Source organism: Vidua macroura, chromosome 15, assembly GCF_024509145.1.
Source record: "Vidua macroura isolate BioBank_ID:100142 chromosome 15, ASM2450914v1, whole genome shotgun sequence".
Lineage (NCBI taxonomy): Eukaryota > Metazoa > Chordata > Aves > Passeriformes > Viduidae > Vidua > Vidua macroura.
In genome coordinates, this window is record NC_071585.1 from 1328655 (window position 1) to 1346316 (window position 17662).

Sequence of the window (17662 nt, forward strand, 5' to 3'; positions counted from 1 at the left end):
TGGCTGAAGTCCTGTCCTGAACAGTTCAGGGTCATTTTGAGGTGACTCTTCTGTCAAATGGCAGTAACTGCAAAGCATCCCCTTCTTCCCTGAGTGTCCAGATTATGTGGCAGAAGCATTCCTTGGGATGAAGTTGTCTTTCTGTGTGTAAAGTGGATGAAGACAGAACACGCACCCCAGTCAGTCTGAAAGTTGTCTTTCCTTTTACCAAGGCTTTCAAATTCATAAAACCTCTTCAGCTGGATTTTCTGTAAGGAAAAGTTTGCTTATAGGAACAAGACAAGGCTGGAGATGCAGATAACAGGAGCAAACCACACACAGATTTGCTCCCTGGCAGCAGGGCTGGGATGTAGAGTGAACTTGATCTTTGTATAACATCAGCCCACGTTTTTAATTTTAATTTAAATCTTGGCATGCCAAATGTAGCGGGGCCAGATCCTGGCTGTTCCTGCTGGCTTCTCTTTCACATTCCAAAGGGGTATCTGGGGTAGGAAGGCTTCCCATTCAAGCATGCTCTTAAGTCCTTGGCCCCATTGAATGGGCTCCGTGCTCTATGAAATGCCCGCTCCTCATGGGATATGGACCAGTGGAGCAGGGCGAGGGAAGCTCATTTCACTGGGGGCACCCTCAATGCCCTGCAACTGAAAGGTCAGGCTGCTCAGGCTTTGATTTGAGCTGCTGAAGGATGGTCACTAATCCAGTAAGTCCACCGAGGGACTGTAAGACACAGCCTTAATTCAGGCATTTGCAAGGGTGAGTGGAAGGCAGTAACCCCAGGAGCTCCTAGGGTGTCCTGCAGTGCACTCCTACCTGGCCTTGCCTTGGTTTGTAAAGTGTTGAGAACTTCAGGCTCTCAGGAACGTGCTGCACCAGCCTTCACACCCTGAGCGTGCTGTAAGAAAAATAAACAGCCTTAAAGGTTTTCCAGTGGGCATCAGCTGCTCTGGCTGGATTTGTGCTGGGAATCTAATCACACAGGAGCCTTCAGCAGTGGAGCAACAGGTTTGGGTGTGGACTTTTAATATTAGAGATATATACATATACACACATGCTCATATATATTCATAACAGCATGCTGCTAAACTATATTTCTGTTTTTTTCAGAGACATGTATGAGCTGCCTCTTCTTTATTCTGTGCCCCATCTGTGTTGTTCAAGACTGGTAGTGTAGTCTGAGATTCACCCAATATTGGTATTATTCTCCAGGTAACTATTTGGATACTGAAGGTTAAGGGGTCTTACCAGACTACTGAGGCACAAAGGATGGATCTATTTTAAAAAAGAACTTTTGTGATTACAAGTACAATAATTGAAAGAAGAAAACCCTCATGTGCCCTTTAAAACAACCCCTGGTGTTGCCCTGGCAGTTTTTGCTGTTTGAGGTGTCCAGGTCCTGGCCTGTGTGGATCCAAGTCCTTTGGGTCATGGCTGTGGGGACAACTGTGCTGCCAGCACATGGCTTCTCAGCGTGGTCTGGGCCAGCATCACCTGGGATGAGTTTTTCCATGCGTAGCTCACAGCTCTTGTTGTAGCTGCTGTGATTTTACTTGCTGTTGGGGCAATTAAAATGATACATGTTAGCAACAGCTTTACAAATTCCTATTTGAGCTGTTCTGCTTCCAGCCAGGTGCAGCAGCCCTGGGGCAGCTTGGGTGTTGGGCACAGCCAAAAGTGGCCGTCTGAGGAGCTTTTTCTTGGAGGCAGGTGCAGCCACGGTGAAAAGCCTGAGGAGCAGTCAAAGCTTATGCCCACAGGTGACTGTGAGGATTTTGGAGGAGTTACTGCCTCTGGCTTTGCAGAACTCCTGTGTGCATTGGGCAGCAGATACTGGACTTAGCAAGGTGAGGGGCTGGTACTGGGCATGACCCTGTGCTGTGGGTACCTTTCCTGTGGGGCTGAGCAGCACCTACTAGCATAAGATGGCACAGGCTGGGCTTCTGCCATCCAAACTGCTTCCAAACTGGTGATGAGTAGGGATATATGGAATATTTTCACATCTAAGCTAAATACTGTGATCTTGTGAGTCCCCAAATTCTGAATCATTCCAGTGGAGGCATCTCGGTGAGCTCAACTTGTAGGGCTCAGGATGGTGTCTCTAATGTTCTTGGCCATGTGTGAAAACAGCTTTCAGCTGTGGCAAGGTGCCATGGGACTGCCAGGACAGGGATGCATGGGGCCTCTGATGTTGGTGACATCAGCAATTGACAGCAGTTTAGGTTTTTGTTTTCTTTTTTAAATTTGCAGATCCATAAGACCAGAAGTGTGAAGTCTGTTAGATACATCACAGACATGTGTTAGTGCTGGAAGTTTTATAAGGACTTGCTTTGATCACTGTTTTAAAACGTAATGTTTTCTGTACCTCTTGGGCCTGAAACTATGTGGCTGAGAGTGCTGGGGGAGCAAGCACCTCGGTCCCTGTAGGGGTGGGAGCAGCTGGGCCCAACACGCTGCACTGATGCACGCTGTTATTTGAGTGGAGAATTTGGAAAGCTCAGAGTTATGGTTATGTTCTCACTTAATAAGGTGTTAACTGACGTTGGGTGCTCTTTGGAGACTTCGGCTATGTGTGGAGGTTAACGGTTCCTGGCATCTTGTCTGCTATAAATGAGCTTTCAGACAATAGGAAAGAGTTACCACACGCTATCAGCGTGTGATTTTTTTCCTTAACCTCAAGCAAACCCCCAAACAAACCAAAAAAACTCCCCAAAGCTGAGGCGGAGGAAGCCTCTGGGCTTTCCCCGGGGCTGCGGGCGTTGCGAGGCGGCGAAGCGGCCGCTGGAGGGCAGGCGAGCCGTGCGGAGCGGCGGAGGCAGCGCCGGCAGCCCGGCGCTCTGACCCTGCCGTCCGCGTCCCGCCGGGGAGCGGTGCCGGGCCCATGGACCGGGCGGCTGCGGTTGTCCCGGCCCGCGAGGGGCCGCTCCGGGGCTGCCGGGCCCCACTGCCGCCCGCCCGGGGCTCGGCGGGCACGGGACGCGCTCCTGCCCCGTCGGAGGTAAGGGCGCACTGGGCAACCGCGGCCACACGTGTCGGTGGAACGGGGCAGCGGCCGCTGTGCGGGGGGTTCCGAGCCCCTCGCGTCCCGGGCGAGCGACGCCGCCCGCTCTGTCGGGCCTGGGAGGGCTCGGGGGAGCCCGACCCCCTCCCTCACTTATTCTGTAAAAAACGTTTCCCCGGGCGGCGCTGCCCGCGGCCGGGCGGTGCCCCCTCCGCGCAGGCGGTGCCAGCCCCGGGTCCGCCCGGGCGGGTCCCGCCTCCCGCCCCGCGCCCCGCGCATCGCTATGCCGCCCGCCCGGAGCGCGCGGCGCGGGGTGCGGAGCGGAGTCCGGAGCGGGGCGCGGCGGCGGCCGAGAGGCTCCATCCGCCCAGCGGGGCTGGCCCGGCCCGGGGGGACGCGGGGGGGCACTTGCTGATGATCGGAAGTTACTGACAATAAGCACCTTCATCCCCCCAAAGGCGGAGAGAGGGAGAGGAGGAGGAGGAGGAGAGACAGGGGGAGAGGAGAGCTGATGCCTGACGAGTCACTCGGCGGAGGCAGAGCGGGCGGTACCACAACTTCCCGGCGGCGCGGAGCGGCGCGGAGCAGCGCGGCGCGGATCGGAGCTCGCCGGCCGGATCGCTCCCATGTCAGCGCGGCGGCGGGAGACTGCGCTCCGCTAGCGACCAGCCGCCGGCCAACCCCCTCCTCGCCCAGCGATGTATTCACTGCTCTCAGCCTGCACTTGCCTGTAAGGATTATGGCATATTTCTAAATATTTTTTTTAATTTTTAAAAATATTTTAAATTTTTTTTAAACTTTCATTCTGGAGGCTCCGGTTGCATTTTCCTTGCAGCCAGGTGATAATGGGGACCTGAGCCTTTTTATAAGCAGAGCATCGCTCTGAGCCCTTTTAAAAATTGCAAACAAAAACAAAGAAAAACCCAAACAAAACAAAAATCAACTTTAATCATTCTACCACATCATTTGATCTTTTGTTGCTTTTTTTTTCTCCTCTCCAGATGTTTACATTTCCTGCTGCTGTGCTTTCAGGTACAGGTACGTGTCCTTTCTGTCCTCTCTCGCTTTTGGTTGTAAAATAGAAACAAAGGCGGCGTGCTGACCTCGAGTGCCAGGCAGGTTTGGCTGGGGCTTTCACTTGTTTCCCTCTAGTTTTTATAGCTATATTAAACCGAGCCCCGCACCAGATGCTGGAGTGTCACTTGCCCTGGACTGGGGCTTCCCCTGTGCCCCGTTGTGCTCGGCCGGCGGTACGGGCAGGGGTGCAGCCGGTGCGCCGGTAGCCTGCCGTAGCGGCATCCTCTGGAGTGCATTAGCCTGGCTAATGATCTGAGAGGGAGTGCTGGACTCTCCTTGCACAATGTTGATTGATGCACTTGTCTTGGAAGAGCAGGCGCTCTCCTGGTCGCCCTTCTTTCCCTTTTTCCCTTTCTTTTTTTTTCCACCCCCCCCCCTCTCTCTTTTTTTTTTTTTTTTTTTTTTTTTTTTCCTCTTCTCCTCTTTGGTAACTCACTCCCAAAAACCGATGCTTTGAAAAACACAAGTTTTCCTAGCCAAGAGAAGGAGGCTGCGTGCTCCCTCCCCATTATTCAGTAGAACGCCGTCCAAGTCAGCTCCAGCCTTTGATCCTGTCTCGGCAGGAATGAGGCCGTTGGAGGAACACCCTGAGTGAGGCTCTGCAGCCCAGGTGCCCGCGGGATGGGGATGGCAGCTGCCCCCGTGGCCATGCGCCCCACTGCCACAGGGATTTTAGCTGGACATCCTGGAACAGACCCACCTGCGGGGCCGGGCAGAGCAGGTGCCACTAAGGTGGCTCCAGCCACCTTCCCGCCGGAGCTGGGGAACACTGTGCCACCCTTGGCACTGAGTTGTGCTTTGGCCGGGATTGCACCTGCTCACCCTCTCCAGATCTGCAGCAGGGGATGGTCCTGGATGAGCACAGCCTTGGAGGGGGCTCCATCCCTCTGGCCAAGCTAAAACCCCAACCAGCCCCATCCCCTGCTCTCCCATCCATCCAAAAAATGCCCGATCACATTTTTTTCCTCTCCCCCTCCAAAAACTGCAGCTCGAACCTGACACCAGCAGAGCCTTCCGTGGTGGAGCACTCTCCTCAGGAGGAGAGGATCCACAGCTGTAAATTACCCTGCGGTTGGAAGGTGTTTGCTCTGTTTCTCTGGTGCGTGTTTTTTTCAGCCCGAGGAATGACAGGCTGCGCAGGGCTCGCAGCGCCGGAACCCTTTGCAGCGGGGAGAGGTTTTTTTGCGCTTGTGCGGTAACTGAAGTTAATCAGCCCTCCAGCCCCCTTCCTCTCCCCCTCCCTTCGGTGCTTTTAGTGAATCAGAAAAAGTTTGGCTGGCTGCCTGGAAAGCACTTGCTAAAATCTGATCTCTTACTTCAGCAGCCTTAAAACAAAGTTATTGGCATTTATACAGTTGGAGCTTGCAGGCTTCCAAAGCAATAAAATAATAAAAAAAAAAGGAAAAAAAGAAGAAAGCTCTGTGCTCTGGTGCTATTAGAACCATACTTGCTACCTTTTGTGCTGATTTTGCAGCGTTTTGGGGGCTGTGAGGTGCGATGGCTGCACTGAGCTCTGCGGAGGTGTCCTGGCTGCGGCTGGAGGGGCAGAGGCGCTCTTTGGGTGTCACACGCAGAGCGGAGCTCCTTCGGCGATTGGTGTGGGGAGCCAAAACATTAGATTAGTCATACTCGAGGGCCTTCGAGTGAGTGTTTACAGTATTAATGGTAGATGAAAAGATGTGAATGCTGTAAGTTTTTATTGCCCATTTTGTTACACTTTCTTTCTGGATTTATTCATGGGATTACATGTTTTGAGCCTGAATGGGAGCAAGGGATTATAGGATTTCTTTAATAATGATCAGTTTGGGTAGGAGTTAGCCTTTGGTGAACTGGAGTAAATTAATGCATCACTTAGGTTTAATATTTATTTAGTCTAAAGGAAGTTGTTTAGTTTTGCTTAAAGGGCTCTGTGTTGTACTGGGGAGATTTAAGAGTTCCTGAAGTGGATTATGTTCTAAGGCTGCCTTTTGCCCTCCGTTCAAGCCATGATCTGTGGCTCATCTTGTGTGCTGGTCTTAGAAGTACTCTGCTCTGCTGCTGCCTGGTACCTGTGTGCAGAGGTAGAAATCCCTCTAGTGTGTGTGGGGCTGGAGGGATTCGGGGACAAAACACCATAGTTTGGATATGCTCAGTGTGTTTTGGTGGATCCTCGTGTACGAGGGCTGTGGTGCATTGACGTGTGAGCTGCTGCAGTTCTGTGGTGGGTGCTCAGCTCTGGCCAAAAGCTTTCTCATAGACCCCAAGGCCACCCTACATTTGCCAGTGGGTAATGGGGCAGGTGTAGTATCCCCTGTGGGCAGGTTATGGCAGCACTGGGAAATGTTCCCCAACCCTGGCCACAGGGAGGTTGGAGGGTCGGGAGTTTCCAGGAGCAGGATTTAGACCCCTGGATGAGTTGAACTCTTCCAGGGCTTTGCCATTGTGTGACATTTCCACCAAGGAGCACAGGGACTAACACATGGTGGGGCAGAGGGGAGCACTGCCAGAGCGTGGGTGCAGCACAGCCCTGGGAGTGGCCCTGGACCTCCCAGGGCTGCCTGGAGGAGCGGTCATTCACTTTCCCCTGCAACAGCAATGCCCCTGTTCTTGTTTTCTTCTCTTGCCTCTTAGGAAGTCACTCTGATGCTTGGAGTCGCTGCAGTTCCAAAGCAAGGACACTGGATACCCTTGCAGACCCTGGAGACATTAATTTATTTATGCAGGTTGTTCTCAGGAATGCTCTTTTGCTGATGGTTACTGAACTCTCCCTCTGTCACATCTTTAGAATTCTTCAGTTTATTCTCCTACCTTTTCACACTTCCAGGAGCAATTTCTCTTCCATGTGCTTTTTTGTTCTGTATGTCCCAGAGTGGTTTGGGGTTTGGCTTTGGCTTTGGAGTCAATCTCTGCTCTTCAAGCAGGTGAGAAACCCCAGAAGCACCTTGCAGGGTTGGAGGGTTTTGCCCCATGCTGTGCTGGCTCTGGCAGCACCAGTGACATCGAGGATAACAAATTTGGGGACATGGGACCTCAGAGGGCCCCCTTTGCCAGGGCAGGTGGGGGCTGGAGGCAGCTTCAGTGTAAGTTGAGCAGTAGGATCTGAGGTTCTGAGTGCTGTCCTGGTTTGCAAGAGCTTCCAGCTCTTCTGTCCCTGAGCCACCTTGAGTGCAGGGCCAGGCAGACCACGGGGCAATGCCAGCGTGAGCTGCCCTGGCTGTGCTGCAAAGCAGAGGGTGGTCCTGCCTCAGCCTCTTCCCTGCCTGATAAACCTCGCCATGTTCTCCTACACGGAGTGCATCTGTCTTAGATTATGAAGAGGTCCCTGATAGGGCCAAATCCTTTGCTTTTATGGCTCTTGTAGGTTAAGATCCAGCTTTGGAATCTGATCCAGAAGCAAACAGGAGGTCAGAGGAATGCACAAGGCAGCACTGGGCTATTTTCACATCTGCTGGTGTTGTGTAAGAGGAAGGCTGCTGTGTGCCATGCCAATAGCAACTTATGTTTCTCCTAAGCTCCTGTGCAGCGACAGACAGTTATTGTTTGGGACATTGTAAAGTGAGACACGGAGAAGTGTTGCTTCCACACGTTCAGTGAGCCAGATCCTGCGGTCTGGCGGAACCACACGCAGGAATGCCAGAAGGACATGTCAGAGGCATGAGCCTGCTGAGCAGCTCCCTCCCCTCTCCCTGCCTGCTGCTCCATAGCCATCCTCCCTGGGACAAGCAGGATGGGTGGTGAGTGCCACCAAATGGCTCCGGGGATTCACTGTGGAGAAGCCAAAAGAGGTCCTGGTCACAACCCGCCCAGCTTGCCTTGGCTGGCCACTCTTTCTGCAGGTGTGCAGCAGTGGTAGAGCCACAGCTCCCTGCCTGCCCTGTCCTTGCCCTCCCGGTGACAGCACCAAAGTCAGGGTGCTAGACTCCACATCACCAACAAGGTTATTCTCATGTCTCCCCTCCCTGCAGATGGGCACCCACTTGCCTTTGTCCTCTCTGGGTGGCACAGTGCCTGTCTTGAGGAGGCGCCAAGGCTGCGTGTGCTGCCAGGGATGGAGCTTTGGGCATCCCCATGTTGTTCCTGAAGCGCTGTGGGAGGGGGTAGGTGGTGCGTCCATGGGCTGCTCCTTCCTTGTAGTCAAGCCCTGCATGCCAAGGCTCAGTGGTGCCCAGAGCCCCCCAGGCTGGGTGATCCCATGCTTCCCCTCTCTGTTCAGCCTGGATTGGGAGCACCACATCCTCAGACAGCATCCCTGTGCCATACCTGCCTCCTGCTCCACAAGGGTGGAGAAATCATGCTGAGAAGGACAGAATATGGCAAATGTGGTCTGTGAAAGGCTGGGCAGCCCTCTGTTGATTTTTTGGATTGCACCTGCCTTGATTACTAGGCAGTGAGAAGACCAGAGAAACTGCGTGAGCAAAGCCTGAGTTAATGAGCAGAGGAGCTCAGCGATGTGGAAGTGCATGGCCCCATCATGGGCTGGAGTTGATGGGATGGTCCCTAGCTCTGGCTTGGTGCTGTGCTGGATTCCCAGTGGTGAATACAGTTCCTCATGGTATGCCTCTGCTGGCCTGCAACCTGCAGAGGCAGGGTCCTGTTGTACGTGAAATCGTTTGTTCCAGGAAAATCCTTGCTCTCCAGGAAACAACCATGTGGCTTGCCACAAGGGATTTTTATTCCCTGCTGCTGACTCATTGCACCAGACTATGAAGTGTTGTGTCCTGAAGCTGCCCTGTGTATCTGCTTCTGCCTCCTGAACTTTGGAGAGCTTGGGCTTGTGGAGGAAGAGGAAACACATTGGAGCAGTTGCCTGGGCTGGAGCAGGGAAGCTGAGTGGCAGTGGGCTGGTGCTTGGGCTGATGTGTGCTGGGGTTCTCCTGTGGGAGGGGCGAGACTCAGCTTAGCTCGGGTGAGCGTAGGTGTGTGTCCTGCTCCTACACCGATGGGGATGTGCAGCCTGTGCCCCAACAGCAGCTCTTGGCTGCCTGTCCTGGGCACACCATGCCTTTGCTTCTCCCTGAAGGTCCCCAGTCCTTCAAAGCGCTGGGACAGGTTCTCTGCCACAAAGACCCCTCAAAGACATTTAGCAGGAAGATTTGCAAAGCTGTTTCCAGATTCTTACCCCAGCAAGGCTGACAGAAACGTGAGCTGCTTCAGCGTTTGGGAAGAGTGCCTAGAAGAACACCATGAGGTTCAGATTTTAATTGGCTGCAGCGTGATGGTTGTATTGTATTTCAGTTTTGCTTTCCTTATTGCACCTAACAAGTACAAGACTGGATGGAGGCAAGGGGCGCAGCGTTTGGAGTACTGCAGGATTTGAAGTGGTGTGAGGTTCAGTGCGGGGTTCAGAGCAGTGTGGGATTCTGAGACATGCTGGGTTTGGAGCAGTGCTGGGTTTGGAGTGGAGTGGGATTCACAGGAGGAATTCCTGCTCAAACTCAGAATTAGTTTTTCTTACAGAGTAGCTTGGCTGTTGCATATCAAGGTGGGAGAGAAAAGAGCAGAATGGGCAGAGGGTGGCACTGCCTGAGGTCTGCAGCTGTGCCTGGCATGTGGGAAGCAGCTGGTGGTGGGAGTGACTGCTGAGGGTGACAGGAGGCTCAGGGAGGATGAGCAGCACTGGGGGCTTGGGCAGCCACACTGAATATTTGATTTTGCTGTAAGCTGATAGCACCGAGCTGGTCAGCCGGGCCAGTGGGTATCTCTCTCTGCTGTGGGAGGCTGAGCTCAAGAGAGAGACTCACCTGGGACTGAAAATCATTATTTTGGATATGTAAAGCTACTTCCCAGATCCTTGGAAGAATTTTTATATATCTCTTCCTTTCGTTAGGACTCTGCTTTGCTCTCTCCTCTTCTCCCTTGCAGAGCTGCTTTTGCTTTGTTTTTCCACAGATTTAGATACTTTATTAGGATAAGTGCAGGTGAAAAAATGTGTTCATGGAATGTGATTTAAGAAGGGAAAAGAGGAATGGCTGCTGTTGGTGCCTGGACAGACATGGGGATACCTCTTGCCAGGGTCCCTGCCTGGGGTCTGCGAGTTGCTCTGGCCCTGGGAAGCCTGGGGTGGGTGCTGGGGGAGCTGGAAGCCCTGGGCCCAGGGAGGCACCTAAATGCCCTTCTGCCTGTGAGATGCTCTGCTGCAGGGCATGGCCTTCCTGTGCTCTAATGCTGAGACCAGGGGGCTTCCACCTGGGTACTTGTGGCCTGGAAGATCCAGACATGATTGTTTTTCTTTCCTTCCCTGGGTTTTTGTGTTTTGGTCACCTGCTGTACCATAACAGCAGGTAGAAGCAGACATTATGCAGAGCTGCGCAATGTGCTGCCTACCTGGCATGTCGCCTCTGTGTCCTGATGCCTCTCCAGATGTCCATGGAGGATTAGGCATCTGGCAAAGAAGCTGGAAGGAAAGTAAGAAAAAAACCCCAAAATATAAAAGACTGTCTGGCTCTGCAAAAGTATTTCACTATTGCCATTCAGCAGCCTCGCCATAGCATGAAGAGAAAGAAAGGGGAACACAGAGGAAGGAGGAGGCTTAGCCTGTCATGGTCTGTGTGTTTCCTTTTGTGCTACCTCCTCACAGCCCCAGGGGCTGCGGCGGGTGGGAGCCGACGTGCCAATCTTCCCCCTCCAGGGGCTGGGCTGTGGTCTGTGCCCCTGGTGCGTCCATGTGGGGTTGGTTGCCTGGGCAATGCTATCTCAGCCCCTGCCTGCTCTGCCTACACAAACAGCTGCATTTCAGGCTGAACCACGCGGCAGTGTTGTCCACGCAGTGACAGCACATCCTCCCCTTTGCCAGGCTCTCTCACACCCTGCTCACTGTGCCTTTTCATGGAGTTACTGCCTTCGTTCTTCTGCAGCCAGGAGAGCCAGAACACCTTTAACCTCTGGAGCTCAGGGTGCAGAACAGCTCTGATGATCTCCTGCATGTGACTCCTTGCCTGGGCTGGTGCTTCTCTGGCTACAGGGCTGGAGCTGCACTGGTGCTGCTGAGTTTGCTGCTGATGCTGCTGGAGGTCAGCGTTGCTTTGGAGGCTGTGGGAGGACAGGGGAAGATCTGAGGCTGTGGCATTGGGGTAAAAGGCCTCAAGTTGTGCCAGGGAAGGTTTAGATGGGCTATTAGGAAAAAATTTCTTCAACAAAAGTGTTGTCAAGCACTGGAAGAGTAGAGCCACCATCCCTGGAAGTGTTCAGAAGATGTGTGGATGTGGCACTTGGGCATCTGGTTTAGCCATGGGCCTGGCAGGGCTGGGTTAACAGGTAGATTGGTGATCTTAGAGGATTTTTCCAACCTAAATGATTCTGTGATAGGAAGTGGGCAGTGGGGAATGGCCCAGCACATCCTACTCACTGTTGAGTGGCTGGTGATGGACAGGAGATGGAGCAGAGTCCAGCCCATGGGCTCACCCATGTGGAGATGGAAGCAGGGGCAGGCTGGGGTGCTGGCACTTGCCACAGGCAGACCCAGAGCCCCCATGGTGGCCAGGCTAAGGGGCTGGATCTGGAAACAACAAGAAGCTGGCACTGAGGGGAAGCAGGATGGCGAGGGGCCCAGTGTGCCCTGTGATTCCTCTGCTCGTCTTTTAAAATCCAAATGCAGGGATGCTAAACCTTGGTGAAGGTGCCAGAGAAGTGCATATTGCGTGGATACAAATGTCAGGATGCAGCAATTAATAATGGATTGCTCTTCCTACAAGGTATTCCCAGCACTCCTTAGTCCTCCCAGTTACTTTTTCTCCTGCAACGTATTTCAAATCCCTTTTTTTCTGCTAGAATACTATCTTTGGCATCATTTTGAAGGCCAGCTTGTTAAAAAGCTTTTGTATCTTTTGGAATACTCTGAGCTGCTCTTGCACAGAAATCCAGAATTAACAGAAAAATGCCGGGAGCAGTGGTGAGCCTGGTTAATGACTGTGTGTAATGTGTGTGCTGGGTGTCTGTAGGCATAGCTGCTGGGATGGGAAGCCATGGGAATATAAATCACAAAGTGGGTGAAGGACATTTTTGGTAAAAGGGCATTTTGCTGCTTCTCTGATGCTTTTTATCCATTTGAAGAGAGGGGTGGTCTGGAAAGCTGGCAGTGCTGTGACTACAGGGACTGGGGTCACTTCCTTTCTGTCACACCCTGGGTGATCTCCTCACGGTGTGGCTGCATCGCTTCTCCCGTTGGAGTGTCGGGTACAATCCTGATCAGATAACTGTATTTGCTTTCCCAAGCCAATGAATTCAAGCCACAGGTGGAATTCAACTGCGTTGTAGGAACGAACAGTGAGTGGAGTATGTGCTCCGTTTCCAGCCACATTCTCCAGCTCTAACATGAAGCTGCTTTTGGTCCCCTTACTCTCCCGGGCTGGAAGGTTATGATCCCACGTGAGCAGCCTCAGTCCCTGGGTGTGAAGGCTGCACTGTAGCACTGCACAGGGCAGTGCAGTATTGATTAGCTGTACAATATATTATGATGTATATAGTGCAGGTTTCTGACCCTGTGGTTGCGACCTCACGGTGATTGGGAGAATCCCGGCCAGCTGAGATCAGAGCAGCAAGCAGCCCCCAGCAATCGATGAGGCAGCAGCAGCTCTGCTGCAGGGACAGCGCTGGGTGCTGCAGGCACGTGCCACCTTTGTCCCAGGGAGCAGGCAGTGCTGCAAGCTTCTCCTGGAATTCCACCTGGAACTCCGTGCTGGGAGATGGGCCGTGCCAGCCTGACTCCAGGCTGTGGGGATGGGAGGGACTGTGTGTGTGTTTCCTTTGGGGTTCTCAAAGCTGGAACATCTCAGGCTGGAAGGGAGGAGTGAGAGCAGCTCTGGTCAGCATGGAGAGTCTGCCCTGCTCATCACAGAACCAGAATGGTTTGAGTTGGGAGAGACTTTAAAGCCCCCCCCCTGCTGTGGGCAGGGACGCCTCCCACTGTCCCAGGCTGCTCCAAGCCCCAGTGTCCAACCTGGCCTTGGACACTGCCAAGGATGAAGCATCCCTGAGGCTGCCAGAGCTCCAGGAGTGTTTGGACAGCATTCCCAGGAATGCAGAGAGTGGGACTGTTGGGGTGTCTGTGCAGGGCCAGGGGTTGGACTGGATGATTCTAATGTGGACCTTCCAATTCAGAATATTCTGTGATTCTCTGGGCAATGTGTGCCAGCACTTGACCACCTCTGAGGAAAGAATTTCTTCCCAACATCTAATCTAAATTTCTCTTCTTTTACTTTAAACCCATTCCCCCTTGTCCTATAATAAATGGGAGCAGTCTGCCAGCAAGGCAGAAGGCTTGCTTTGTGCTGTTTATGTTGAAAGAGTAGGTAATAAGAATTTAATTGCTATTTAAATGTAGCAAACAAGAAAATTGAATTTATTTGCTCAGCTTTCATTTCTGGGAGCCTGATTTCCCCATTGTGCACCATCACCATGTCTGTCAAGACACTGAGCACCAGGTCAGTGGTGTCAGGTTCAGTTGTGGGGTTTCACTTCCAAAGGAAATTTGTGCAGAGTCTGATCTGAGGTCAGCAAGGCTGAGCTGGAAGAGCGGCCCTGTGCTGGGTTAGTGGCCCTTGGGTGAGGGTCCCCAGAGGGTGTCCCCAGACCAGGCAGGGACCTGGGGGTGTCTGGATGAGGCATGGGGCCTTACATCACCTCAGTGCTGTGGGCGTGGATGCTGGTGGCTCAAAGAAAGGGCTCTTGGGGGATCCCCAGCTTCATGCCACAAGGTCTCATCTTCGTGTCTGCCCATATCTGGCCTGTATTTCCCCCCAGCCGCATTTTCCCACTGCTGGTGACTGGCAATGGATGGAGCAAAATGTGTGGGGTTCTCCCTGGTACCCCCAAGCTGTGCAGAGATGCAGCAGCCCAAACCTCAGTGATTTTAACACAACTTTATTTTTTCCCTTATTTAAAACATTTCAAAAACAGATTTATTTTCCAAAACAGTTGAGAATTGTTCCCTGAAAATGGGAAACTTGCAATCTAAATTAATTAATACCAAATGAGACTTATCCCTAACTCAACAAAGCTGAAAGATAAGAAATCCTATTTGTCTGCTCTTTGCAGTGCAAATATTTCCAGGCAGAAGTGTGGCTAATAGAGATCAGAACAAATCTCCTATTAGAAAACAAACTCAGCCTTTCTTTTCTGGCCCTAGGCTCATGTTTGTTCTATGGGATCCTGAAGGCAGATTGACAGTTTGGTTTGGATTAAAGTCAACACATGGTTTATGCCATATTTTTGATAAGGCTCAGTAGTAATCTGATTTTTTTTCCTAGGCCGTCTTTAGTACATAAGTAGTAGAATTGTCCATTCCTGGGAATATTTTTCCAGTGAAGCTATTGAAGAATTTATTTCTGGAGGGAAGATGAAATTTCTTGTTTTAAAAACTCTTAAAATCCCAAGTTAAGTTGAAATCCATTAACTGCAAGCTGTAAGCTTGACGTGAGCTGGGCAAACTTCAAACTATTTTATTAACTGATCTAGAAAGTGTTTTCTTAAAATACCTTTGGAAAGGCAGAGAGGAGGAGACTGGGTCATGCAGGGGGAGCAGAGCAGGTCCCTGTGCTTTACCACCATCAGCCAGCTCCGACCAGCAGGAGTAAAAGCAGCCACCATTTGCAGCTGTATGTGCTTGTGAGCTCAGGCTTCTTCATGGGAATAATAGGCATTGCCACTGGCTGCTGGTTCCCTCCTTGATGTGTCCCCAAAATAGGCTTTGCTTACCCTTGGCCCCTTGGGTACAAACAGCTGTGTATTTGTATGGTATAGATTTATTCTGTATATAAATAGGCTTCACTCTCCAAAGTGAGTGTGTTTTTGTCATTACTGTGTTTCCTAGAAAGAAAGTGGGGGGGAAAAAAGTAGAAAAATTGGGAATGGGGAGCACCCAAGGAGGAACTGGGAATTGCTCACTGCCTTTGAACTCTGTGCCTCAGCAGCTCTGTGCCTGGAAACCCATCTGCAAAACTCTGGGTCTGTCCTCACTGGAGGATCCAGAGAGCTGTTGTGGCTCACTCTGTGGCCACCTCCATCTCTGATGCCAGTGTGGAAACTTCCAAATGGAATTATTTGATCAGGATGAAATGGATCCCAGAGTTGTCTTTGGTGCTTGAGGGTAACTGGTGCTGGCAGGACCCATTGTGTCCTGAACTGGGCACTGGAAAAGCTCTGACTTGATGGTGATGCTGAAAGCGAGTGAGATACCTGTGCCAGCCATATATTAACTCCCTTGGAAATAGAATTAATGGAGCTGAATGTTGCCTGCATCTGCATTCATTTGAAGCTGCCTCCAGCAGCAGGTTGTGACCAGCAAAGGGCTTAGGTGAGCTGTGCCCTGAGTGACAGGTGCTGGGACGTGTCATGGACTGAGGTCCTTGTCCCCCAGCACGTGGAGTAGCTTCCCTGTATCCCTCCGCGCTGGGTGAGTCGGAGACCTCCGGCCTGGAATGGTAAATGTGTGTTTGCACAATTAGCGTGGTCCCTTCCTTCCCTGGGAGCAGAATGGTTTATTGATTTCTGTGGCCCACTCATCCCCACCTATTCAGCAATAATGACCCTTCCACACCAACTCTAAATCATCCCAGCATGCTTCGCCCATAAGCCCTCTAATCTTTTTGGGTTGTTGTTGGTATTTATGCTCATGGAGGTTTATGATCTGTTGGTGCTGGCTGCTGAAATGCTTTATTTACCCATAGGCTGGGCCACACAGGGAGCGTCCTTATTCTGGTATCATGTTCAGGATGCTGTAGTTAAGGGTTGTGTCAGCACTTCCATGCACAAATTTTATTATTCAAGGGTTTTGCAATTCTGTGGAAAAGAAAACCAGCAACCTGGCACAGCAAGGGGAGGCTCGAAGGCAAACATGAAAGCCCAACAACCCACTGTTCATTTAGGGATTATTGGATGGGCAACCTTTTTCTTTGAGGAAAGTAGCCAAAAACATCCTCCTCCCTTGCTTTGATTTTGTGCAAAGAAAACCCTCTTTTGTGTGCTTGTGTTGGGGTGGGATGGGGAGAGCACAGTGAGGCAAGACACTGGCTGGGATCCTCTCTGGATGCTCGAGAAACAAACCTGTGGCTGGTGCAGAACAGAGCCGCCTTCTCCTCGGAACGTGCGGCTGTGGAGAGCTCGGGAGCTGCTCCCAGGGCCGCCTGCTCCAGCCCGGCCCACAGCCCTGGGAACAGCAAGTGATGGGCTTTATAAATGTGATTTATGGCCCTGTTAGTGCAGGAGCTTGTGGGCTTATAAATTATTTGGAGATCTCTCAATGATAGAGGGAGTGTGGTATAAACAGGAGAGATAATAGGGCTTGAGAATGTATTTCAAAGGGCTTTTGGGGAAGGAGAAGTTCTGTGACTGCTGGCAGAGGTGATCCTGGCTGTGCTGGCAGAAGAACCTTTACAGACCAACCCAGCCAGGATATTTTTTATTTCTCCGTCTTAATGCTGATGAGTTTTGTGGGCACTCCATGGACAGCCTGAAGCAGAGTTCATAACTTGGAGCAAAAATGCTCATGGAGCCCTTTGGCCTGGGACAACAGACTGGGGTTAGCATTGAGGGTGACTCAAGCAGAATTGATCAGTCCTCAGACAGGAGCAGGCAGTGGTGAAGCAGTGAGGGAGCTGACAAAAAAGATGGAGAGACAATTTACAAGGTGATATAGTGCCAGGACAAAAGGGAATGGCTTCACACTGCCAGAGGGCAGGGTTAGATGGGATGTTAGGAAAAGTGCTTCCCTGTGAGGTTGGGAGGTCCTGGCACAGGGTGCCCAGAGCAGCTGTGGCTGCTCCTGGATCCCTGGAAGTGTCCAAGGCCAGGTTGGACACTGGGGCTTGGAGCAACCTGGTATGGTGGAAGGTGTCCTTGCCTGTGGCAGTGTTGGAACCAGGTGATCTTTAAGGTCCCTTGCAACCCAGGCCATTCTATGACTCATCCTGTGGTTCCTCGGGAAGGGGACTCTGTCACAGAGGGAAATCTGGATGGCAAACTGCTTGCTCATTCCTTTTGTTAGCAGGTACCGGGCTGGTGTGAATGGCAGGGACTCCAGAGGAGGTCCCTTCCCCTTGGCACCGTTCCCACAGAGGGTCACTGGGTGTTACCTTGTCAGAACGAGCAGGAGTGGAACTGACTAGGGCTTAGTAAAAGATTTCCAGAGAGGACACTTCATAGAGGAAGGTGATGCTGGGATAATTCAGTCAAGTCCCCAGGCATCTCTACTGAATCAGCTTTTAGAGAAGCCACCTCTCACCTGAGGTCAGTACTTGGAGCTGCTGTGGGGACGGTTGCTGGCCAAGTCTCTGTTTTCTTTGAAAATGCAATGCAAAAAGGTATTTTCTGAGTTCTGCCCTAACCTGGTGTGCACTGCTCGGTAGTTGCTGTGTTTTACCCTAGAGGGAGTTGCTTTTCTGCAGTGGAAGCAAGGATCTGTGTTCCTTGAGGATGTCAGGGGACCACATGAAAGGAGCTCCCAGGATAAGCACTGGATCACCATGAGGTGCTGCCCCTGCATAAGTTTATTCTCTTGTGGGGATTGTGGTCTTTGATGATCTTCCATCTCCTTCTGATGGCAGGGTTTTCCTGAGTATTCCTCGGGTTTTCTGTATCTCGTGCCTTTGCTCCTGTTTTTGTGGAAGTCTCAACTGG

At 51.8% G+C, this 17662-nt stretch overlaps 1 protein-coding gene across 2 annotated transcripts in view; it reads left to right on the forward strand.

The window, feature by feature from the left end:
* Positions 1–3459: 3459 nt before the first annotated feature.
* Positions 3460–17662, forward strand: part of FGF18 (fibroblast growth factor 18) — a 63966-nt gene continuing 49763 nt past the window's right edge. Inside the window, exons 1-2 of one of the 2 annotated variants that reach the window (XM_053991488.1) lie at positions 3460–3725; positions 3997–4033. In XM_053991488.1, the coding sequence (XP_053847463.1) occupies positions 3694–3725; positions 3997–4033 (69 nt within the window). In that variant the 5' untranslated portion in view covers positions 3460–3693. Of the gene's footprint in view, positions 3726–3996; positions 4034–17061; positions 17273–17662 lie in introns of those variants that run through there. The other variant, XM_053991491.1, reaches the window with a different exon arrangement.